We start from the raw sequence: 26199 nt of genomic DNA on the forward strand, positions 1-26199 counted from the left end.
ATGCCTAGGAGCTGGAAAGCCTATTGGGCCATGGTATTCTGTCTCTATCACCACCTATCTACAATATCTATACTTGCTAGTTTATCCTTCTGAACCTCAGTTTCCTCATTTATAGAAATAAGATGATGATACTTATCCAATACTACTTGTTTTGGAAAGTTTTTGGAAAAATATCATGTATTACCAGATTAGACAGGCAGGTATTCAGTCAATATTAGCTTCTTCCCTTTTCTAACCAAAGTTAATTTTTTCTTTTAAAACATTATATGAAAAAGAAAAAAATAATTGACTCTAACTTGAAGTTGTGTAAGATGGTTGTGACACAAAGGCTGTCAAAACTGATGGTGTTGGACCTGGCAGGTTAGCTCAGTGGCTAAACGCTTGCTTTGCATTCTTCTGGATCCCATATGGGTGCCAGTTCGAGTCCCGGCTGCTCTACTTCCCATCCAGCATCCTGTTTGTGGCCTGGGAAAGGAGTAAAGGGCGACCCAAAACCTTGGAACCCTGTACCAATATGGGAGACCCAGAAGATGCTCCTGGCTCCAGATAGGCTCAGCTCTGGCCATTGTGGCCACTTGGGGAGTGAACCAGGGGATGGACTACCTTTCTGTGTGTCTTTCACTCTGTAAATCTACTTTTCCAATAAAATAAATAAATCTTTTTTAAAAAAGCTGATGCTAGTGGCTGATTATGGCACTCTGGGTTAAGCTGTCATGTATGACTCTGCCAGCTCATTTGGGCACCAGTGTCAGTGCTGGATGCTAAACTCATGATCCCACCTCTTGATCATGGCCCTGGGAAAGGAGCATATGATGGCCCAAATGCTTAGGCCCTCTTGCTCATGTGGCGACAGAACTCTCAGATGTAGTTCTAGGTTCCTGACTTATGACCATTTGGGGAATATACCATTGGATGGAAGGTTCTTTCTCTGTATGTGTGTGATTCCCCTTTCCTTTCAAAGAAATATAAATATATATATTAATGTTGGTGGGAGGAACAAAAGGGTTCCTGGAGGTTCTGCTGTAGCAGGTAAAGCTGCCACCTGCAAAGCTAGTATTCTTTATGGGCACTGGTTTGTGTTCCGGCCGCTCCACTTCTGATCTAGCTCCCTGCTAATGCATCTGGAAAAGGCAGAGGAGGATGGTCCAAGCGCTTTGGCCCCTGCAGCCACATGGGATTTGTGGAGGAAGCTTCTGCCTCTTGGGTTTAGCTTGGTTCAGCCCTGCCGGCTGCAGCCATTTAGGAAGATGGAAGACCCCTCTGTCTCTCTGTTAACTCTTTCAAATAAATAAATATTTAAAAAAATAAAAAACAAAAAGTCTATATACAGTGGAATTAAAAGCCTGTTTTTTCCACAGACCGGCAGCTGGTCCCCTCATCCACTCCCAGCAGGGTTTGGCTCCCCTCTCCTTGGTGCGTGAGCATCAGCCTGGTGATTGCTTTACATCACACGTATGTTCTAGTAGTAATAAGAATCAACGAAATGGTGCAGTAAGGGAGGGGACAAGGAACCTGCCCCCACGGCTTGGGCAGGCAGGCCTGGAGGCTTCCTTTACCAGTTCTTTCACTTGGGAGTGATGGGCACCCACGTCTTCAAGTGTCTTTTCAATTCCCTCAAACAATTTTAAGGTGTCCGTGCATGTTCTGTCCAGTCTTTGTGTACACATCATAAATCTCCATGAGTAGTTTTTAAAAAGAAACTTTAAAACAACTGAAAGCAATCCATTGAAAACATTGTGATGCGAAATATCTGGCCCAAAACTAAGAAAACATCCCCCCACAAGCACCTATACCTGCGAGCTCAGGGTAAGTTCAAATTTGAGCTAGCTGTGCCAGAGAGGAAATTTCTTCACTGGCTAGGGAGCATTTGATTGTTTGTCAAACCTGACATCGCTCTGGGAGCAGCCAGTCAAGACCTAGAAGGTTAACCATAACGTAACCAGGGTGTTTTCATAGCCTTGCAAATACACAGGCTTCCCCAGCGGCCAGGACGTTCTGGTTTGTGACCTTGGGCCCTGGTTTGCTGGCCCGGCCGCGGGGGGCGTTTCCTACCCGCAGCTCCGCACCGCCCAGGTGTGTCCCGCGTGCTCCCGGCTCTCGGGCCTGCGGGAAGCGGGGGCTGGAGCGACCGCGGAGGACGGACAGGGCCGGGAGTTGGGTGGGGGGTGGAGGCAAGATCCGGGCCCCGACTGCCGCTGGCTCGCGGGAGAGCCGCGTTTGCGGCCACCTCCACAGCCGTGCCCTCCCGCGGCCAGCGGTGCCGGGGCGTGCCTCTTGGAGGCGCCGGGGCTGCACGGCGCACCCCAGCCCTGCAGCTGCGGCCCGGGCGGAGGCCGCGGGACCGCGGAGATGCGGGGCGGGGACAGGGCGCGGGGTAGGTGACTTTATTCCGCCTCTGTTTCCCTGCCCCGGGAGCAATGACATCACGCGGCCTTCTCCAGGCGCCAACACAAAGAGCGGCGCGGAGAGGCCCCTGCGGGGGAAGCCGGCGGCCGTCGCCGCTGCCGCCCAGGGTCCTGGGGCTCCACCGGTCAGCCCCGCCGCCTGCGGCCCGCGCCCATCCTCCTCCTGCTCTGCCTCCGCCGCCTCCTCGGTCGCCGCGGTCTGCGTCCTCCTTGAGCAGCTGAGCCCGCGCCGGGCTGCGCCGGCCCCTTCCCATGCGGGCGGCGCGGGCCCTGGGAGGGGCGCCCGGAGCCAGCCGCGCAGCATGCACTGGGGGGTTGGCTTTGCCTCGTCCAGGCCGTGCGTGGTGGATCTGAGCTGGAACCAGAGCGTCTCCTTCTTCGGCTGGTGGGCCGGGTCCGAGGAGCCCTTCTCCTTTTATGGGGACATCATCGCTTTCCCTTTGCAGGATTACGGTGGGATCATGGCAGGGCTGGGCTCCGATCCCTGGTGGAAGAAAACCCTTTACTTGACCGGGGGAGCTTTGCTGGCCGCAGCTGCGTATCTGTTCCACGAACTCCTGGTCATTAGGTGAGCTGAAGAGAGGGCCGCGGCCCAGGGGCACTGAGAGGGGCACCTGGCCAGGGCAGGGCTGGCACGAATGGGAGCCCGTGGTGGCCCCACTGTCACGGCACCCGAATGCCCAGGCATCCTGTCTTTACCTTTCCCCAGAGGCATTCCGTGGTCGCGTGGTCGCGAGGGGCAGTTCAGAGTTGACAGGAGAATATAACAGGTATTGGGAGGGAGGGCTATTTGTTCCCTGAATGGTGCTAAAGAAAAAAAAAAAGCTCTGGGTCACTAGTCGTTATGGAGCTGAAGTCTATAAAGAAACATACGTAGGATCCTAAGAAAAGATCTTGAAGATTCCTAAGTGCCGTGTTTGCAACAGAATTGGTTTTTGTGGATATCGTAAAATATGCATTTGTGCAGCGCCTTGTTTATAGGTGACACTGCTGGGATAGTGTTGACCTCGACTTCTACTTAAAGGGTTAGTTCTCGCATACTCCTTCCTAAATGACTGAAATAGCAAACCCTCAGGAAGCTGCAGGTCCCTCTGAAGGATGCATGGCTGTGTGCTGATGTGTAGCTTTAATAGTCTTCACCTGGTTATCTGCTTATCCTGTTTGGGACCTCAGCCCCATCTGGAGGCTTATATGTTATTGTCGGGTGAGCAGTAGGGGACCCGAGGCCAGGGCTGGCACATGGGTGTGTTTGCCGTAGCACGGAGCACGACAGTCGCTCAGTGCCGTAAACAGTTGCATCCACTGCCGCAGAATGTTTGCAGGATTCACTTGGACATGCCAGAAAATGGAGGTCCCTGGCTGTTGGTCATCAGCCCCCCAGGAGATCTTTGATTGAGGGAGATTGTTTGACTCATTGATAAATCAGTTTCTGGTTCGAATTTCCCCGGGAGTGACCCCCTCTGTCACTGCTGGACCATGAGCGAAGCCTGGCAGTTCTCACTCATTCAAGATGTTCTTCCTGGCCAGTGCTTTCTGGTGAGAAATGTGCCCACGATGCCTTTTTTCCGTGGGGAATCCCACACACTGGATTATAAACGAAGGTGATGGGAGGTGACCTTTCCCAGGCCCCCTTCATCCCCAGAGGACATCATGTGGCTTTACTGGAGGGCAGGTGGGAGCTGTGTTTTGAGGATGAGAAGTGACTTAGGTCTGAGAAATGTGTTGACTTTCATGAGGTGTAGTCATCACTGAGAAGTTTATTTTAAGCTGGATACACATGGAATTCTCTGAGCACAGTTGCTTGAATCTAGTTGAAACCAAAAGATGTTCAAAGTAATTTAAGTCTCTAGAGACTTTGGCATTGAGGGTAGTTGTAGGACACCCTTGCAAGCTAGATGTCAAGCGAGATAGAAAAGCAAAACACCTGTGCAGTATTTGAAATAACCCCTTTGTTCTGTGCCAGTCCAAAACCTTTGAGGGTCCCAAATCATGTGGCTTCTTGACAGCTTTCTGCTTTGTGGAGGGTGTGAAGGCTTCACAGTACTGAGCCTGAAACACTGCTAAAATGACCTTGCAGAAATAGTGGGCAGCTCAGAGCTCACTCTGGAATAGGCCACACCCTGGTATGAGTGGACGCTGGAGAGTGGAGGGCCTTCTGCCCCATGAAGGAGAATAATGGCCCAAGCTTTGGTTACTTGGTGGAAGAAGTTTTCAGTCCTTTGCTTATTCACTTTTGGGTCTTGACCGATGTTTACAAGGAGTAGGAAAACCCTCTTACAATGTAAACAAGGCTGGCCCAGTTTCGAGCTCCTGTGGACACTTCTGTGGGGAAAAGCTTTGCACATGTGATTGTGTTTGACCCTCCTGAAGACTGTTTTGAGGTTTTATTCCCATTTAATAGGTGAGGAAACTATGGCTGCAGATTAAGTGAGAATGATGGGAAGCAGGTTAGATTTGAGAATGTGTGTCCACGCAGCCTGCATTTGTTACCATCACCTCCCAGAGAGGCCCCATTGTGGAATAAGTTTTGTGAGAGAAAGAAAAATGGGAGGAACTGGATCATTGTTCTGGAAAGATGAACCTGACTTTCCACCTGCCTCCAGCGGGCATGGGAAGCTTTTGCTCTGCCCAGGACTGTTTCAGTATTTATAACATCGCTACCCAGCCACACAAAATTATTGCCTTAAAAATTAGCCTGCTGTGTAGATTTGTTGGTTGCCTTGGCAGGGCCAGACCCAGTGGTTCTGTGGTGCTTCCCATCCCTGCAGTGGTCTGGGGGAGGGAGGTAGTAAGGAGATTGGGGACTAAAGCATTGGAGGTTGCAAGTTAGAGACAGCCACTAGATGTGACACCTATTTCATTTAGCCAGTAAGCAGGACAGAAGCTGAAATATGTGGTTTAGAAAATGCACCTTGAAATGACTGCGTTACAAATCATTGTAACTCCCAGCTTTATTTTATGCACTGTAGATTTAACCTGAATCTATGGCTGTGTCTTCAGAATGGAAAGCAAGAAGTTGGGAGGTGAGAACAATTTAGGAAGTTTAATTAATAAGTATAATCGAAATAGGCATTTTGGGTTTTATCCGTGTTTGTCCCATCACTGTATTTTTAAATGGAAACTCATATTTTCTCAGTCCTCTGCTTTATTTCTCAGAGTGGAGTCAGCTTGGCAAGTCTCTTAAGTTCAGTCAGGCATTTGGGAATTTTCTATTTGTAAATTTAATGACTCAGTAATGACATCCTTACCAGTATCTCATTTGCACTTTTTAAATGTTTAAAGCCCATTCATTCATTCATTCATTCATCCATTTGTTTGACAGGAAGAAAGATGCACAGAGATCTCCCATGTGCTGGTTCACGTTCCACCTGCCCACCATGCGTGGAGCTGGGCTAAGTTGAAGCCAGGAGCCCACAACTCAGTCTGACTCTCCCATGGGGGTGGCAGAGGCCCAAGGACAGGAGCAGCCGGCACTGCTCCTCAGGGTCTGGCAGGAAGCTGAAATCAGGAGCTAGTGCTGGGAATTGAACCCAGCAGTCCTGAGTTCAACTCCTGCCCCTCCTTTGCACTTTTGGTGCTTATGCTTACCCTGTCCCAGAAAGTTGAAAGGATCAAGGCAGCCCATGGGTCAGCATCTGGTCCCTACAAACCTACCACTGATGAGCTGCATACGTGGTCACCATGCTAGTCCATTACCAGACTAACTAGCTGATGCTCTGCTGCAGTCCTTTTATACAAACCTCATTATGCGATCACCTTGTAATATACACTGTATTGGAAACAACCTGCCTGATCATAGGGTCCTAAGAGAAGTGTCTGATGTGTAGAGGGTGGGAGCCGTATTTTCTGGTTTCACATCCAACTCTGCTTTTAACCAGTCATGTAACCTTAGGTACTCAATTTTCTCGTCTGTAGAATGAGGATGTTGAGGGCCGTCTTTCTGCTAGGCTTGATGAAGGAACTTTACAGAGTTTAGAACAGAGTTTGTCATATGGGGAGCACTCAGTAAATGTTGGTCACCATTTAGCTAGTGTAAATGTGAATTGCAAAGGCCCAGGCTTGAGTGGTTTGAATTGAACAGACTGTGCTAAGAATTAGGTGAGGCACGAGTGTCCATTCCAGTGTCTGTGACATGCATAAGTACTTTGGTATTGACGTTATTACCTATTTGATCTTTTTTTTTCTTAAAGATTTATTTATTTTTATTGGAAAGGGAGATATACAGAGAGAAGGAGAGACAGAAAGTTCTTTTGTCTGCTGATTCACTCCCTAAGTGGCCACAACAGCTGGAGTTGAGCTGATCTAAAGCCAGGAGCCAGGAACCTCCTCTTGGTCTCCTCTATTGCTTTCCTAGGCTACAAGCAAGGAGCTGAATGGGAAGTAGAGCAGCTGGACACAAACCAGCGCCCACATGGGATCCTGGCAGAATTAAGGCGAGGACTTTAGCTCCTAGGCTGTTGTGCCTGGCCCTACCTGTTTGATCTTAGTGTCCTATGGATGAGGTGTTTAATCTGACCTCTCTGAATTTCAGTTTCTTTGCCTACTATAAAATATTTTTAGTATGATACCCTAAAATGAAGCTGTAATAATGCTTACTCTGTACTGTTATTTTCACTATATGTTCAGTAGAATTCAATACTTGTGATGTTTTTAAAGTGATTGATATATGCCTGGCACATAATTAGTGTCTATTCTCATCATGAAAGGCCAGAATTAGCCACTAGAATTAGATTGTTTTGACCGATGGAGAGGAGATTTTATATTTTTGTCCTTTTCTTTTAGTTCTTAAGTTTTTGCCTGGCTTGTTTACATGAAAATACTACCTTATGATTTGAATTATTTGATCGATAAAATCAACGAGTTAATTGTCAGCTCTACAGTGCATGCTGCCCAGGAACATGATAGAAGTGGGTTCTTAATTTTTAATCTCTGACTTTCCAGAAGTTTTGTCTACATGAAAACCTTTTTGTTTTCTGACAATAATGCATCATAAAACAGCAGAATTAACAAAAAATTCTTCTGACTAGACCAGCATTTTGAGCGTGAGTCCTTCTGGGTTCTAAGCTGACTGGGCCCTTGGGTGGTAACTATATTCAAGAGAGTTTGTTTTACTACATGAGGGTGCTGAAGTAAGCATGCTTATGACAGTGATTCCAAAACCTTGTTTTTGCATGGGTGAAAGAGACGTAGTGTGAACTGAGGACACTGCAAGGGAGCCAAAGGCTCAGGCAGGGCCCCAGGCAGAGTGACGTCAGGTGACTACGAGGGGGCTGGAACAGAGTGGAAGATGAACTGTGCCAAGGGTTCTTGAGCGGTGCTGAGTACATGGGCCTATGTGACATGATGAGATCCTTCAGGGGATAAGATCAGATCTTTGTGGATGGGAACAAATTCCACTACTCCTATTCAGTGCTTGTGAGTCCCCTAAAAACAGTATTTACATAGACCACCGTAAGTCATCTTCACGATGACCATTGCAGGATTGGAACGTCCTCAGTGTCCGAATGAGGGAGGTGGTGGGCCATATGGCCAGTGGGAAGCAAAGACTTGGACTTGGGCCAAGCAGACAGACTTGGAATGCAGCCTTTGGTGACTACTGCAAGGCCAGATCCAGGGAAGTCCTTCTCATCCAGAAAGAAAGCCAAAGAAAAAAAAGGATGTGTGACTGAGATAGAAAAAAGGGGGAACCCTATGAAACTATGACACATAATACAATGTAATTAATGAATTAAAAAAAAAAAGAAAAAAGGGGAAAACAGCAGTAAGAAAACACGTGGTGTGTCATTGATGTGCAGATTGTGAAGGTGGAGGGAGGGGGGACAAGAGCGGGGATTGGGGAAGTGGCAGGGGTGGGGAGAGAAGTCAGAAGACAGTTTTGTCAGCACCACAGGTGGCAGGCCAGGTAAAGTCACAGGTGGCTTGGAAAGGGACCCTAGTAATCAGGATCTTAGAGGCTGTCTGTGGTTATTTCTGGGCCTTATGATATGGATGAAGACTTTTTTTTGAGGTTTTAGGATAAAGACTGATAACCAAGAACAAGGGCTCTCTTACTACCCGGTTCAGCCCAGGCTCAGCTACTTATTAATGTGACGCTGGGCAAATTGATAATCTAAGTCTCTGTTTCTTCATCCAAAAAAATGTGAAGAGCAATGTACCTGCAACACAAGGTTGTTGTGCAGGTTCAGTGAGAAACCTGTGAAACTCAGAGCAGCGACCTGCACTCAGCCCAGAATACCATTTTCCTTGGCAGGCAAACTCTCCTACCCAGAGAGGCTGCGGAGAAGAGGCAGTTACAATGTGGCAACTTTTCTAGGCTGTTGAAACTCTAGTAATGTTAGGGTATTTGTAAGGTTCTCTTGTGTTTTGACTAAGCTTCCATTTTTCTCTGAGCCTCTGACAAACACATCCTCTTGTTCATTGAGATGTTACAATGCAGCGGGTTGTCTAAAGAAACGGGGAACTAGATGGTTGACATGTGGATTGTTCTTTATTTCTGTTTTGGTTTTAACAGGAAACAGCAAGAGATTGACTCCAAAGATGCTATTATTTTGCATCAGTTTGCAAGACCTAACAATGGTGTCCCCAGTTTATCTCCATTCTGTTTGAAAATGGAAACCTATCTAAGGATGGCTGACTTACCTTATCAGGTACTTGTGTACAAAAATGTTTTGATTTCATGATTCCAGTATCAATTAGAGATTGGAGCATTCTGTTTCAGATACTTGGGTCTACAGTCTTGTGGGGTTTACATCCAAGTTAATAATGGATCAAAAGGGTCTGGACTTTTTGAGGGATCTTAGGACATGTCGTCTTCCCATAACATGGAGTAGGCTTTAGTTAACAGCTTGAGAAGGCCTGTTGCAAAGCTGTGGTGTGCCATTGTCCAATGTGTTTATTTCATTAGGTTTTTATTTACTAACAGCATTATATTTCATCTTATGAATCTTGGGGCTGGAGGTCCCAGTGGGTTACCATGTAGATGCAGATTGAATGTCCCTAGGACCAGAAGTGTTTTGGATTTAGGATTTTTGAATATTTTTGCATGTTTAATGAGATACTTGGGGGATGGGACACAAGTCTAAAGCCCAAATGTTCTTATGTTTTATGTATATCTTGACTATAAAGCCTAATGGTAGTATTACACAATATTTTTAGTTCATCACCATATATTATCCAGGCAGCTGTTTTCATAACACAGTTTCCATGAGCCTTTTCAAGACTCCTCATATATATGGATTTCCAACTATTTTTTCACCCCAATAAATATTCTTTAATTCCATTTTCTACAGCCATTTTCTGATGTATATTGTGAGAAATGTTTCACAGTGTTCCATGTTCTGTTTGAGTGACTTTTGAGGAAATATTTGCCCCTTTCAGCACTAAAGAGTCAACAGAAGAATGTGTTTTAAGGTACACACTGCTGTGGGTAAGGCTGGAGCTGTGTCTCACCAATCTGACATGTTCTGTTTTCTGTGTTCCCCACTTTCTTGTGCTTTAAACATTTTTCTGTGTTTTTCTTTTTGCACAATTTCTATCTGTGTGGGAGTTATTTTAAGCTTTGATATTTATTGTCATTTTTAATTTCCTGGCCAGAGAAGATGGTCTGTGTGATATTGACTCCTTAGAATTTACCACTTCTTGAACCTCATGTGTGTTTACTTTTTAAAAATGTTGGAGATAAAAATATCTAGTTAACATATAGAACTTTCTCTATATATACTTGCTTTGACGTATTTAGTGCATTATTTAGGTCTTTTGTATTTCCTAGTTTTTGTCTGCCTCTTAGCACTTTCTGAAAGTAGTATGTCAAAATGTTCAGATGTGTTTTTGGTTTATTTCTCTTTCCTCTCATTCTCTTGGCTCTTTATGTAAGAGTATTAATAAATTTGAGGTTATATTTTACACAAAAAGATTATGTAAAATGAAATTATAAATTTCAGTGCAAAGAATTCCAAATTCTTGTATTTTTTTTCATAATACTTATTTTCCATGGACTCCTTGAAGATTTCATTCATTGTGACAATATTTATATACCTTTTTGTTTTTAAAGATTTATTTATTTATTTGAAAGGCAGAGTTATAGATAGAGATAGGCAGAGGAGAGAGAGCTATTTACTATGTACTGATTCGCTTCCCTAACAGGTGCAGCAGCCAGAGCTGGGCCAGACTGAAGCCAGACTCCAGGAGCTTCTTCTGGGTCTCCCACCTGGGTGCAGGGGGCCAAGTGCTTGGACCACTTCCAATGCTTTCCCAGGCACGTTAGCTGGGAGCTGGATTAGAAGTAGAGCAGTCAGGATTCAAACTGGTGAACATATGGTAGGCCTTCATGGCTTAACATCTACACCACAGTGTTGGCCTTGTTTTTCATATTAATCATTTTCTTTAATATTATTCACATCTTTTATTCTTTTGTTTCCTTTTCCAGTATATAGCAGCCATCATTGTTCCTTAGGATTTTTGAAAACTTGAATTCTAGATAGGAAATCTCCAGGAATTTTGTTGTTTTATTTGCTTAAAGTGTCTTTTCCATCCTACTTCTCTATCTGAGTGTTTATTTATCATAGTCAACATATTGCTTGTATAAATTAAATTAAATTAAAATTCTTTTAATGAGTGAATCGTTTATGATTTTATTTGGGTCCATTTAAAAAAATTATTTATTTGAAAGATTGACAGAGAGGGGATGTATATATAGAGAAATATTCTATTCATGGGTTCACTCTCTAAATGGCTGCAACAGACTGTACCTAGGGCAGAATGAAACCAAGAGCCAGGAGCTTCTTCCAAGTCTTTTATGTGGGTGCAGGAGCCCAAGCCCTTGAATCATCCTCTGCTGCTTCTCCAGGTGTGTTATCAGGGAGTTAGACTATAACTGGAGCAGCTGGGACTTGGAAACGGCACCCTTATGGGATGCTGGTGTCCCTGATCTCAACATTCTTGATTTACTATAATGGGTCTTCATGTGGGTCTTTATGTTACCTTAAGCTCTTTTGATCTCCCATCATCTCCTTTTAAACAAATATTCCCTTTTATTTTACATTTGCTTGCTCTCTATCTGTCCTTTCCTATTCCCTGTAGTCTGTCTGTTGCAACTTACACTTTTGAAGTTTTTGAAGAACTTCAATTCTTTCTTGCTTTTTTCTGGGAGCATTCCTCTCTCCGAGCTTCCATTGAATTGCTCTGTTCTCTTACTTCCATTGTGCCAATCTCCCCGCCTCATCTCTTGCATTCTTTGACTTTTGTGTTTTTGTTTTTAATGTTTACCCTTAGCTTGAACTTGATGCTGTAAAAAGCCCATGGAAAGCAGAAGTAAGGGCCCAGCACAATGACTCAATGGTTAAATCCTCACCTTGTAAATCCCATATGGGCTCTAGTTGGTGTCCTGGCTGCTCCACTTTCCCATCCAACCCCCTGCTTGTGGCCTGGGAAAGCAGTGGAGGACGGCCCAAAGCCTTCGGACCTGCACTCCAATAGGAGTCCAGGAAGAAGCTCCTGACTTCTGACTTTGTATTGTCTCAGCTGCAGCTGACATGACCACTTATAGAGTGAGTTAGTGGATGGAAGAATCTTTCCCCCTGTCTCTCCTTCTCTATAAATCTTATTTACCTTTCTGGTAAGAATAAATAAAATTTAAAATATATTTTAAAAATATTTAAATAAATCTTAAAACCAATTAAAAGGTAAGTTTACCTTGGTTAGAAATTTCTGAAATCCATGAATGTAAAGAGTCTTCAAAAAGTTCATGAAAATGTCATGTAATGATAAAAGAACAGCTTTTATTTTGATTTTTCATGAACTTTTTGAAGTAGTCTCATATTGCTAATCCCTTCCTTTACCCGTTGGAGGACATTGATTGTGCTAATGAAGTGTTTTTGGTCTTGTAATTCTACTTGGTGCCATGTATAATCTGTACATTGCCCTTGTCCTCACGTGTGATTAGTTTGGCTTAAGAACTCTTTTCTCAGGGATGCCAGCTTCTCAGCTTCCGAATTTGTACAGGGCAAGGCTAAAGCACTGGCTGTGGTTGTGTGCCTTGGATCAGGTTAAGAAAAGGAAGGAGGCGTGCCCCGGTTTCTGCAGATGACCAGGATCTTTGGTGGCTGCCATGCCTCCATGTGGCTGTCAGTCAGCGGTTACCTTCAGGATCTTGCAAAGCAGCAGTGTTAGGAGCAGCTGGTCATTTCCCTTTGGTTGCGACAGATGGGTTGGAGGTGGTGGATGGCGTCTGGCTTTGGACTGCCTCCTAATGATATCACCTCTCCAACTCCACGGTCCCCAGAAGAGGGGATGAGGCTAACTCTGACCCTTCTAAGGCAGTGCTTGGACAAGGTGGTTGACAGACTCTCTACTTGACGAGTGCTGTCACATAGGAACTTGGTTGAAGTGACACTGAACTTGGAGTGGAGAAACCAATGAGGGGGGTGTTTGGGGTGGCCTCAGAAAGTAGAATGCAAGGAGTGCATCTGGAGAGGGGGGCAGGGAATAGATTCTGTGGGACTTGCTAAGCCAGCCAGGCAGGAGACACTGGCGATAAGAACAGAGACGGCTTGAATCATCATGGCACTGGATCAGAATTGAAAGGTCATTCTTCTGCTTGGTGTTGGCGGTCTTGAAGATGCGAGTCATTGAGTCATTGAGGCAATGAAATCGGAGGAAATTGCTGCTCAGCAGCAATTTGTCTGCATTCGATCATCACTCTTGACCAGGTGGCTTCCCTTAGTCGTGATGGTTTTGGTGCAGTCAGCATCCTGACCCTGCTGCTCTTACTTTCCGCCTCCATCCCTGCTCAAGTCATCCTGTTGTTTGCAGTGGTTTGAACAGCTGCCAGGTTGCCCTGTCCTGGCCTCTCTTACCCTGCTGTCATCAAGTGCTGCCAGCCTGTCTTTACCTGTGGCCTCACTACCTTGTTCCCAGCCCAGGGCAGTTGATTTTAGTGAGCCTAGCTGGAGCATGGCTGTGAAGCCTGCAGCTCTTCCTGGGGCCTTGGGGAAGGGCTGCATTTGCCCCGTCTCAAATTATGGCACACAAATAAACACACAGATACATACATATTAAAGAAATTGGCTAGAATTGCTTTATCTTCTGTGAAGTCTCTTGGGAAATTAAGTCGAGTGGATGATAGGGAGGTGAGAGATCCTTGGTGATAGGAAGAGGTCCTGGGGGTAGCAAGGGGTGCTCTCTGCCTGCCAGGGGTGCCCTGGTGCCGTGAGGCCTGCGAAGTGCTGGGGAACTTGCTTCTGGCATCTATCAGTGCCGAGGTAAACACCATGGACTCAGGAACTTCACCCACCATTGCTTTTCCTGTGCCATTTAAAAATATTAAGATGCCATATTCCTAAGATGGCTCTGTACTTTAAGCTTTTAGAATTTTTAACCTAAATGGGGTGGAAATGAATATTTGATGACCAGTTGTAGAATATCACAAGACGTGTTTTTTAGCCCAGTGTATTGGACACTGTTACTATTTTTATTTATCAGGATATGAATACTGAGAGTTGAATTTAAAAGCCTCTTTTTTAAAATAACTAATTGTAGATTTGTGGGAGGTTGCAAAAAGCGCAGAGACCCTATGGATATGGCTAGTTGAATTTCTAAAATTTATAGTTTTATTTAAGAGGGAGAGACAGACACAGAGACATCTTTCATCCTCTGATTCATTTCCCAAATGCCATGGTGGCTGGGGCTACTTCTCCCCATGGTGGTGGGGACCAATCATTTGGGCCAGCACCTGCTGCCTTCAGGAGCAAACAACAGTAGGAAGCTGGAATCAGAAGTGAAGCTGGGACTTGAACCCAGGTATCCTGATATGGGACAAAGTGTCCCAACTAGCATCTCAATTGCTGAGCCAGATATCAGACCCTGGCAGACCCTTGTTTTTTCTCTCCCCTTCCCTCTCCTCCTCTCCCCTCCTCTCCCCTCCCCTTCTTATTCCTTTCTTTTTCTTCTTTTTTTTTTTTTTTTTTTTTTTTTTTTAAGATTTGCTTACTTTTATTGGAAAGGCAATTTACAAGAGCAGGAGAGACACAGAAAGATCTTCCATCCACTGGTTCACTGCCCAAGTGGCTGTAGTGGCTGGAGCTGAGCTGATCTGGGTCTTGTGAGTACAGGGTCCCAAGGCTTTGGGCCATTCTCCACAGCTTCCCGAGGCCACAAGCAGGGGGCTGAAAAGGAAGTGGAGTAGCCGGAACACAAACTGACACCCATATGGGAATGCTGGTGCTTTCAGGCAGATTAGGTAATTGAGTTATTGCCCCAGTCTCCTCCTATGTTTTCTCAAAAAAATAAAATGAAATAACTTTGCTTTTTCTCTGTGATGTATAGCAGTGGCATATGGTCTTTCAATTTTAAAAAAGTTATGCAAAAAAGCATGTTTGGAAAGTGAAACTCATCTACCATCCTAGGAGCTAGAGATGGCCATTGCTGGTAGTTTTGGCCATATATGTCCGCAAATGAAAGTGAAGACACCTGCTTCATTTGACATCATTGGGTATTGTATAAGAAGCATATGCTGCAGTTTATAAAATAGCTATCTTTAATTAAAAGAAAGAAGTTCCATGAAACTTTGTCTTAGCTCTCAGCTCTAACTGAACAAAAAAAATTGACTTTTGGAATGGATCTATTTGTTTTCCTGTCTTATTTTTTTTTTCCCGAAGATTTATTCATTTATTTGGAAGGCAGAGTCACAGAGAGAGAAAGAGGGAAAGGCATCAGAGTCAGAGGGGGAGAGAGAAAGAGAGAGAGACATTGTCTATCTACTGGTTCCCTCTCCAGATGCTCCTAGTGGTGGGAACCGGGCCAGACCAAAGCCAAGAAGAGCTTCATCTAGATCTTCCACATGGGTGGCAGGAGCCCAGATACTTGGAGCATCTTCCACTGCTACCCCAGACACATTGGCAGGCAGCTGGATTAGAAGTGGAACAGCCAGAACTTGAACTGGGACTCATGAGACGCTGGTATTACAGGCAGTAGTTTAACTGTTGCATCATAATGCCCGCCTCAGCTCCAAATTGTAATGTTCTATTTATTTTGTCTTGTCCTTGTCTTTTTTTAACGTTGTCTGTGCTGCAGCACGTTAATATAATATTATAATGAGTGTCCCAAACTCTTCATCTGGGTATATTAATGCTTAACATTTGCTTCCTTTGCTTTTCTTCCTGTGTGTGTGCGTGTGTGCGTGCATGTGTGTGTACACCTATTTGTGATCACTTGGATAAACCATTTAAAAGTTGTAGAGATCATGACACTTCACCTTGCAGTACTCGGGCATTTATCTCCAAAAAGTAATTATTTTTGCAAAATACACCATGTAATATATGCATGTCTTTTTCAATGTGTTCTCAAAGTAGTTTAAATTTCACCAGTGGAAGATTCAGGGCTCAGTGAATTAATAGAAGTTTAGCTGAGAAGTTGAGGCACCAAGACCTATGGGGCAAATCAGAGCCTGCATCTGGCATCTATCTCTCTCTTTTTAAATTTTAGTTTCTTTTATTTGAAAAACAAATTTGCAAAGGGAAGGAGAAATTGAGTAAAAGAGAAAGATTTGCTGGTTTACTCCCCAAATGGCAGAAACCACTAGAGCTGAGCCAATCTGAAGGGCGAGGTCAGGAGCTTCCTCCAGGTCTCCCATGTGGGTACAGGGGCCCCAGGACTTGGATCATCCTCCACTGTTTTCCTGTGCCAAAAGCAGAGAGCTGGATTGGAAGTGGAGGAGCCACGGAACGAGCCAGTGTCCAGTTGGACTGCTGGTGCTGTAGGCGGGGCACTTGTGTGCTGTGCCAGGGCAGCAGCCCCTAGGATCTCTGCAAAGGTTTCAGGTTTCTCAGCTGAAATTGGTGATGGTGATGACCCTGTTGCTCCTTCTCGTGAGGTTATGATGCATCTTCTCACTAATTCTGGCAACAATTGCTATTTGCTTTCTTGAGGAGAGGACACTGAGGTTGCAGGGAGGATTGAGGGCAAGCCAGGTAGGTTCGAGGTCACACAGAGGATAAATAATGGGACTAGATAAATAAATAACCTTAAAAAATTTTGATTTGAAAGAAAGTTAATGAAAGAGGGAAAGACAGAGAAATCTTCTATCCACTTGTTCACTTCTAACTGTCCACAATTGCTGGGGCTTTCCTAGGTGGAAACCAGCAGCCAGAAACTCCGTCCAGGCCTCCCGTGTGGATGTAGGGACCTGAGGAATTGGCTATCCTCTGCTGCTTTTCTAGGTACAATAGCAGGAAACTGGACTGAAAATGGAACAGCCAGGCCTTGAAATAGTGTTCATCTAGGATATTGGCCATGTAGGTGGCAGCTAAACCTGCTGTACCATGGCGCCAGTCCCTGGGCTTAGATGTTTTAAATTTTTATTAAATTTTTATATATTTGAAAGGCAAAGAGAGAGAGAAAGGGAGCGAATGGAAGAAAGAGAAACATCTTCCGTGACTTTCATTTACGGATTCACTCCCTCAGCGCCCGCAGCAGCTGAGGCTGGGCCCTGCTGAAGCCAGGGTTTGTGTGTCCCGTGTCGGTGATCAGGGCACAGACACTGCTGATGCTGCCTGCCAGGATCTGCACCAGCAGGAAGCTGTTTTGGAAGCCTTCCAGGGTAGTGTGCAGGTGTCACAAATGGCAACTTCACCTCTGGAGCCATAGGGCCTGTCCCTGATAGATTTTTAAATCCAAAGCTTGTGGCTTTTGCTGCTGTGCTAGTAATGTAGACAATGTGTGGCTTTTTCATTCTCTCCTGGCACTGTCTTGAAAGAACGATCAGCTTGGGAATTCACGTTTTCATTTTTCTTCTCAAAATAACTAGTCACTATCCAGTTATTTAAATTAAAATAGAGCAGCAGTTCTTGAATATATTTAAGGAATTAAGGAGTCTGGCACTGTGGGCTAACAGGTGAAGCCACTGCCTGCGAGACTGGCATCCCACCAGTTGCTCTACTTCAGACTCAGCTCCCTGCTGATGTGCCTGGTAGAGCAGTGGAAGAGAGCTGAAGTGCTTGGGCCCCTGCATTCACGTAGAACACCCGGAAGAAGCCTCTGGCTCCTGGCTCCTGTCTCAGCTAAGGCCACTGTGGCCATTTGGGCAACGAACCAGTGGATGAATGATCTCAGTGTCTTTCCTTTTCTCTTTCTGAAAAAAAGAAAAAAAGAAAAAGAGAATATTCAAAAAGAATAAAGGGAGGGAAGAAGAAAGCAAGGAAGAAAGCAAGGAAGAAAAGGAAGAAGAAAGGGAAAGTTAACTTACAATAAAAATATGTGTTTTTATTGTAAAATTTATATGACTGCATTCAGAAATATTGAGAGAAATAGGAAGGATTACCTGCTTCTCAATATTTGTATGAAGTTTTGCCAATTATTTTAATTGTTTTTGAGCTTTTTAATTGTTAAGTCCATCAAAATTAAGATTTATTTATTTTATGTAAGTTATACGCAACATGTAGATACACAGTTACACACATACACTCACACATAGATACAGAGAGAGAAATTTTCCATTTGTTTCTTCATTCTCAAGATGGGCCAGGCCAAAGCCAGGGACAAGAAGCTTCTTCCTGGTCTCCCGCATGTGTAGGAGCCCAAGCACTACGGCCATCCTCTACTGCTTTCCCAGGCATGTTAGCAGGGAGCTGGATGGGGAGTGGAGCAACTGAAACTTAAATTGGTGCCCATATGTTATGCTGGCACAGCAGTGACTTAACCACTGTGCCACAGCACTGACCCAAATCCACCTAATATATATATATATATATATATATATATATATGTATTTTATTCTGGATATGATCTTGCTGTTTCTTAAATGTTACTTCCTACCTACCTTTTTTTTTTAATTTAGTAAATAAACTATTGGGTCATGAAATCATATTAGAGCTTTCATTTGCACAAGTTGATTGCTAAGCTTTAGTACTCTGATTTTAAACAGAGTGGCATCCCCACTGCTTCACAGCACCAGCCCCGTTTTTAAAATTTTTTAACATTACCTTTTTAAAAGATTTGTCGGTATCACTGCAAGTAAAATTCTGCAAAACTTTGTTTTATTCTTTTGTCAAAGCAATGATTAAAGAGGTTAATTACTACTATAGTTTTTTTTAAGTTTTTTTTTGGCGGGGGTGGGGAAAGACCGATTTACAGAGAGAAAGACAGAAAGATCTTCCACCTGCTAGTTCACTCCCTAAGTGGCCACATGGCCAGAGCTGAGCTGATCCAAAACCAGGAGTCAGGAGCTTCTTCCAGGTTTGCCATGTAAGTGCAGGGTCCCAAGGTTTTGGGCCATCCTCTACTGCTTTCCCAGGCCACAAGCAGGCAAGCTGGATGGGCCAGGACAGGAGCAGACACTCACGTGGGATCCTGGTGCATGCAAGGCGAGAACTTCAGCCACCCCACTGGGCACCCATTATAGTTTTAATGGCCTGTGATTGCTTTGTAATTTATTATATGTGGATGAAATGGTCATTTTTAATTCAGTTGTTTATAGCTATTATCTGTATTCCCACTAATCTAAGGTTTTTTTTTCTTTTTATTTGTTAAACGTTTTGTTGAAGTATTAAACTTTATTGTGGGTTTTAGAGTAGGCTATCTTGAAAGTTAAAAATAAAAGGCTAGGGGCCCGGCGGCATGACCTAGTGGCTAAAGACCTTGCCTTGAACGCGCCGGGAGCCCATGTGGGTGCCGGTTCTAATCCTGGCAGCTCCACTTCCCATCCAGCTCCCTGCTTGTGGCCTGGGAAAGCAGTTGAGAATGGTTCAAAGCCTTGGGACCCTGCACCCGCGTGGGATACCTGGAGGAAGTTCTTGGCTCCTGGCTTTGGATCGGCACAGCACTGGCCGTTGTGGTCACTTGGGGAGTGAATCATCAGATGGAAGATCTTCCTGTTTCTCCTCCTCTCTGTATATCTTTGTAATAAAAATGAATAAATCTTTAAAAAAAAAAGCTAGGTGGAGAGAGGGAGGGAGGCTAGGAGAAGGGAGGAAGATGGGAAATGTTGTGTTCTTGAAATTGTATCTAATCTGCTACATATTAATTAAAAACAAAAATATGAAAAGAAAAATGCATTGGGCATACAGTAAGTTGTAAATACTCCAAGTGTATAGCTTGATTAAACTGACTTATGTAAATACTGATGTAAACATCACAGTGACCAAAACAGTGAATATAATCCTTGTCTCTAAATCTCTTCACGTTCCTTCCTGTCTTCATTGTCCCCAGCAACCACTAATGGGCTGTCTGTCACTGTGGATTGCCTTGTGATTTCTGGGATTTTGTATAAATGGAATGACATTTTATCTAATTTTACTTGGTAAAGTTTTTGAGATTCATCCATGTGGTAGATAAAGAATTTGTTCTTTTTTGAGTTACTGAGTCATGCTCCATTATTAGGGTGCATCAGATTTGTTTATTCACTTATCTCTTGATGGGCATGTTTTTTCCTGTTTTTGGTAGTTGCAAATAAATATTCTGTATCTGGGTTTTTGCATAGACATATCCTTTATTTCCTTTTTGGTAAATAGGAGTGAAATGTCTTGATTAGAAAGCAGGTGTATATTTACTGTTTACGAAGCTGTTGCATGATTTTAACATGACTCATTTTACATCTCCACTATAAGTGCCTGAGCATTTTTTTAAAGATTTATTTTATTTTTATTGGAAAGACAGATATATCGAAATGGAGAGACAGAAAGGAAGCTCTTCTTGTCCGTTGATTAATTCCTCAAGAGACCGCAATGGTCGGAGCTGAGCTGATTTGAAGCCAGGAACCAGAAGCTTCTTCTGGGTCTCCCACATAGGTGCAGGGTCCCAAGGCTTTGGATCGTCATCCACTGCTTTCCCAGCCCACAAGCAGGGAGCTGGATGGGAGGCAGGGGTGTCGGGACACGAACCAGTGCTCATATGGGATCCCAGTGCATGCAAGGCGAGTTAGCTGCTAGGTTACCGCACTGGGCCCAGTACTTGAGAATTCTATTTCCTCCATATGAGCAAGCATTTGCCATTATCTAAGAATATGAATGATCTACATATAGGAAATACAAGGAAGAGTTGAGTTTGTTTGTTTTTTAAATTTATTTTATTGTGGTGTTATTGACAATGGTTACATAGTTAATTACGGTTAAAAAAAAAGGTTCGGGGGTATAGGGAAGTGAGTAATACTATTATGTCCATATTGTTTCCATCATGTATCCGAGGTAAAGGGGAATATTGAGGGAGAAGCCTCACCCGGCTTCCCGCCCACCCCAAGTCCCGGATGTGGGTCATGCTCTGAGATATTTGCTCAAGTGGTTTTAATAGTTCTCCAGTTATGAATCGCTGCCAGTTTCGCTCGATGAGGTCGTCCACTGATTAATATGGTCCATCACAAATTCTCCATTCGCCCCATATTTCGCTGCCAACAATATACAGCTGAGATGAATGATTGACCTGTTCTGTCTTCTGTCTTTTCTTGGTTAGAGTTCTGAGTCCAGCAGTTCGATTGGCGAGAAAGAAACTTTGAGGTATTCCCAGACTCGATTCTTGTATGTTCTAGAAAGCACAGGGCATGGCACAGTCCATCACCACGATCAGCTGGTGGTTTCAATTGCTGGGTTGGTTCTGTTTTCAGTCCCGACTTCCACTGGAACCAATGGGTGGTGCAGTCCAGTCTGGTTCTGTCCAGCACATACTTGGCCCTTACATCAACCAGTGGGAGCTGCAGCCTAGTCGGGGCGACCCACAGTAACCCCCACCAGTCCTGCCCCCTACCCTGGTTTGCCAGTACATGTAGCAGTAGACCAGTCTGTCCCCCATCCCATTTGGCTCTTGTACTTGTCAATGGGTATTAAAGCTTAGTTCCATCTAACCAACTCAACCATCCAGCCCTCACGGATGTTGTTGAGTGCCTCTCTGTCTAGCCATCCCAGCCCCCGTCCTGGTTTTCATGCCCTCCTGCGGGAGTAGTGACCCAAGAGGGAAGAGCCCACTATTTCCCGCCCAGGTCTCTCTCAATCCCGGTTTATGCACTCTTTAGGTGGTTCTGTGGTTTGACTTGACAGAATTAGTCCCCGGTGCCAGCTGATGCTGCGGCTAAGCCCAAACATCCCTCACCCACTCTAATTTATGCTTGCACCAGTAGGAATAATCAGCCCAGCCTGGCTTTTCCCTGATCTAGTCCACATGCAGCGCACAGGTATTGCAGCCTTGCTTAGTCTGGTCCCCATCCCAGCCCACGTTCTCCAGTGGGAGTAGCTGTCTGGCGAGGGGACCAGCCCCTTAATCCCCTTGCCGGCTCTGCCCCTCCCTTCCTGGATCTCACGTGTGCTGGTTGGGTGCTGCAGTCAAATCCAGTACAGGCAACCTCACCCTAGCGTTCCATAGTGTGCACTGGTTTTGTCGCGAGCAGTCCCGGCCTGATCCACACTCTGTTCTGGTGCTCGGATTTACCAGTGGATGACATGAACTGATTCAGCCTGGTCTGCCCCTGACCCATGCCGAATATATGCCAGTGGGAAACTTTCCATGGCCTATTCTGGGCTGTTTCCTTATTTTGCTTCTTGCGCTAACCTGCAGGGACTGTGTCCTGCCAGAGGAGTTGCCCAGGCTCCTCCATCAGAACCCCTCCCAATGTCAGATTTTGCACATATCAGGGGGTCCTTGAGCCAGCCCTATTCAGTTCACCTCCTGTCCTAGCAGGAACAGTGGCTTTTCCTGGCTGGCTTTCACCCCATTCTGGTTCTTGTTGTTGGATGTTTCAGCCCAGCCATGGCTCGTCCGTACCCACATACAGCTCACACATGACTTAGTAGGGGGTTGAGACCTAGCCTAGTCAGTCCCACATCTACCCTGGTTCTCCAGGACACCAGATGGTGTTGGGATCTGAACTGGCCTGGTGCATCCAATCCCAGTTCACACTAGTGCCTTGGGTGACTATGACTGTTTCCTAGATAGAACGCAGCCCCCATTCCAGCACACGCACCCCTTGGTGGGAACCTCAACCCAGTTAGGGTGTCCCCTTACCTCCCCATTTGGGCCTGTTCCTAGCCATAAATCACGCACCTGCCCGTGGTTGCTCTGAGGACCAGTAGGTGCAAGAGCCTAGCTCAGTATGATCTGTGCTCCATGCTGGTTTCTAGTTTTGCTTGTAGGCTAAGGTTTGCTCAGTCCTGCCCAGTACATTCCATTCCATTACCAATTTCACAGCTCAGCATTTTTAAGTGATTAGAAGTTCTTCAAAGGAAGAGTCACTGGCATTGGGAATCTTTATGACTCAGATCCCAAAAACAGTGCGGGCAGCCTGGAGCTACCTAAGCAACAATTCAGACAACCAATACCCCAGAGCTCCCCAGCCGGGTGGCCAGCAGGCACAGCCTGGCGCCAAATGGCACAGTGGCCACCCAGGCCCAGCTCACCATGAGCACATGGTTGCTGGGATCGGGATCCGAACTAGATGCTCCCTCCTGCAGCCCACAGCAGCCTCCTGGCTGCTGAAGTTTAAACCCGCAGGCCCAAGGTTGCGCCCCACCCCAATCCCGTCCACTGCCCAATGAGGGCGGTGGGTGGGCCCTGGACCCACCCAGTCCCGGAGACTTCCCCCGCCTCAGTGTACTCACCCTAAAGGAAGCAGTAAGGAAGAGTCTTAATTCAGTTAATTGGGGATGCATAGACTATGGAAATTTGATTCTGTTTTAACATCAATTTTGGAGTCTAATTTATCTAGAGGATAAAGTGAATGAACACATGGAATGAAAATCATTAGACTGAGGCCTGGTGCAGTAGCTCAAATGGCTAATCCTTCCCTTTTAAGTGTCAGGATCCCATATGGATCCTGGTTCGTGTCCTAGCTGTTTCACTTCCCATCCAGCTCCTTGCTTGTGGCCTGGAAAAGCAGAAGAGGATGGCACAAAGTCTTGGGCCCCTGCACCCACATAGTAGACCGAGAAGCAGCTCCTGGCTCCTGGTTTAAGATAAGCTGATCTCTGGGCCCAGCACAGTAGTCTAGCGGCTAATGTGTCTACCTTGAATGTGCTGGGATCCCATATGGGTGCCGGTTCTAATCCAGGCAGCTCCACTTCCTGTCCAGTTCCCTGCTTGTGGCTTCGGAAAGCAGTCGAGGACGGCCCAAAGCCTTGGGACTCTGTACCCATGTGAGAAATCTGGAGAAAGTTCCTGGCTCCTGGCTTTGGCTTGGCTCAGCTCCGGCCACTGCAGCCATTGCAACTCATTGGAGAGTGAATAAATGGATGGAATATCTTTCTGTCTCTTCTCTGTAAATCTTCCTTTCCAATAAAAATATAAATATAATAATAATAATGATAGCAAATAAAGCCATTAGAATGCCCTCTGTCAATATAGTTAAGGTCTTTACTTTTTATATGATGGAAAGCAAAAGTCATTGTTTATTTTAAGTATCTATAAAATTTGTGATTCCCATCCTTCCCTCATTTGGGGGTCCAGGGCCTCAGAGATACTGGAAAGATCTAGCATGGGCATATAGATAGTAAATAAGGTCTGAACCCATAATAAGCCAGAGCCTGATAGAATCGATGGGAGTAAAGAGAGATGAGGAAATCAGGCTTTCCCCCAGAGTCAGCATTTTTATGTTAAAGTGTTTGACGTGCTGAGTTCAATCCCTCTAAGAGTGCAATTGCTGTCGGAGGTGAGGGTGGGTGCATGTTTCTATTAATCATAGACTGATAATTTAATACAACCTTGCTTTTGTCTTCTTTCAATGTATACTCAGAACTATTTTGGTGGAAAGCTCTCTACTCAAGGAAAAATGCCTTGGATTGAATATAACAATGAGAAAGTTTCTGGCACTGAATTCATAATTGACTTTCTGGAAGAGAAACTTGGAGTGAATCTCAACAAGAACCTTGGCCCTCATGAGAGAGCCATCTCCAGAGCTGTGACCAAGATGGTGGAGGAACACTTCTACTGGTGAGTCCCTTCCGGGTGCGCCCGCCCCCCCCCCCCCGTCCTCTCAGAGTAAGCCCCAGATGCTGGGTCATCTTTTGGAAGCCCTTCCCACTTTGTCACATGCCTTCTGGTGACAGTTCAGGAGAAGTTGACTGAGGTAGGGTCAGATAAGTCACTAGACAATGGGTGAATACACACTTGAATCTTTTTGCAGGTTTTTTGTTGTTGCAGTTCTGCCAATTGCTATCGCAGAAACAGCCTTCAGCCATGCGCAATGAAGGATGAATGTTCCAATGAAGCTTTATTCTGGTCACTGGGGCTTGCATTTCATTTTATGCAACTTATTCCTCTTTTTTTCTGATATTTTCCCTCCATCCATTTAAAATGTGTAAACATCTTAATCGGTGGGCTGTAGTTTGCCCACCCTTTATCTGGACTGGACTTCCCCGAGGTGAGGGCGGACATTGCAGTTGGTTAGACTCAGGGCTCTCGACCAACACAAATCGCTGAGTGAGAGTAATACTACATCACACAGCCAGTGGAGGGAATGGAAGGCCAAGTGGAGCCAGGGTCCTTCGGTGAAGTACACTGCGAATCCTTTGCAAGGCTGCTGTCAGTTTTCTATCCATATCCGGAGTCTTTTCTCTGTTCCAGAAGCAATGTGCACTGCTCTCCAATGCCCGGCCCTGGTTTGTGTTCCTCTGGTTGGGAACATCCCTCAAGCTGTGACATTCTGCTTCTTGTGGCCGTGAGCTGCCTGCGACACCACATAAATTAAGCGGCTATATTCTCTCTAGTACTTTCCAAACTCATTTTTTCTTGTGGCTTTTGTTCTTTTCTTTTACCAGTTTTTTTTGTTGGTTTGGTTTTAATCAGGAGTTTCTGTATCTTTCTGTGTTGTTCCAATGACTTAGTCAAGGATTGTTTAGCCCACCTTTTGGCATTTGTGGTTCTTCCCTTGTCGGATGCTAACCTCCCTCCTGGGGATGCACTCAGATCCTTCTCCTCCTCATCATCATCTTCCTGCTTAATCTATTACTCTCTCAATGACTTGCTGCTCCCTTCTCTTAGACTTGAAGTGGCCTTCTGCTTTTCTTGTTTTATTCCCACCCTTGGGCCTTGCCTGTTTTACTCCAGGGCTGAGCTGAGCCTTACCTCAGAAGCGAAGGACGAGTGAAGCAAGGAAGGACCTTGAGAGAGGGTGGAGACAAGGTACTGGTCAGTGAGGATGAAATCATACAGTGTTCCAGGAACAAATCTGGGTTCTTTCCTGGTTATCTTGGTGAGGCTGTCCTTGCCAAGAATACAAAAGTGCGTGACTGCATGTGGTGTGCTGACTTCTGGGAAAAGTGGGAAGCATCCCACGTGCCAGGCTTCAGCCTGGCTCTGCAGCAGTTACAATGACAAAAGAAGCAGCTGTGTGCGTGCCCCTGTGGGGTGACTGAAGGCCCGTGGACGCAGAGAACTATTACTCTGTAATAGGCAACTGAGAAGCCCACAGTTGTGCTACTCAGTTGGGTTGAACTCATGTCTGTAGTGTGGTTGAGAAAATATATGTTCTGGTTAGAAAGTTTTTAATCCAGCAGAATTTCCAGCCACCCATGGCACTGCTGTTGGCTCTGGACTGTGATCTCTATCAGTTTAGTGCCTTGCGGAAGGTCATCTCATGCCCTCCCATCTCCTTTCCTTTCACCATCTGAGGTGCCAAGGGGAGCAGAGAGTGGGTGGGGGTAAGGTAGGAGGAGAACCGACAGGTGCAAAACTGATCAGGGACAATTTGTATTTATATTATAGACTGTGAGCCCTCAAGCGCTTAGCGAGTGGCTTGGGTCTTAAGGAGACTCTTGTAAGCATGGCTTTGTTTCTTGAATTTACTTTCTAACTACGAAAGATGCTTTAGTTGGCTCATCTGTTTCTT

The 26199-nt window shown here is 45.3% G+C and overlaps 1 protein-coding gene across 1 annotated transcript in view; it reads left to right on the forward strand.

The window, feature by feature from the left end:
• Window positions 1–2707: 2707 nt before the first annotated feature.
• Window positions 2708–26199, forward strand: part of FAXC (failed axon connections homolog, metaxin like GST domain containing) — a 63145-nt gene continuing 39653 nt past the window's right edge. Inside the window, exons 1-3 of the mRNA XM_004580362.2 lie at window positions 2708–2973; window positions 8917–9052; window positions 24106–24302. Of these exons, the coding sequence (XP_004580419.2) occupies window positions 2708–2973; window positions 8917–9052; window positions 24106–24302 (599 nt within the window). The remainder of the gene's footprint in view (window positions 2974–8916; window positions 9053–24105; window positions 24303–26199) is intronic.

Source organism: Ochotona princeps, chromosome 1, assembly GCF_030435755.1.
Source record: "Ochotona princeps isolate mOchPri1 chromosome 1, mOchPri1.hap1, whole genome shotgun sequence".
Taxonomy (NCBI): domain Eukaryota; kingdom Metazoa; phylum Chordata; class Mammalia; order Lagomorpha; family Ochotonidae; genus Ochotona; species Ochotona princeps.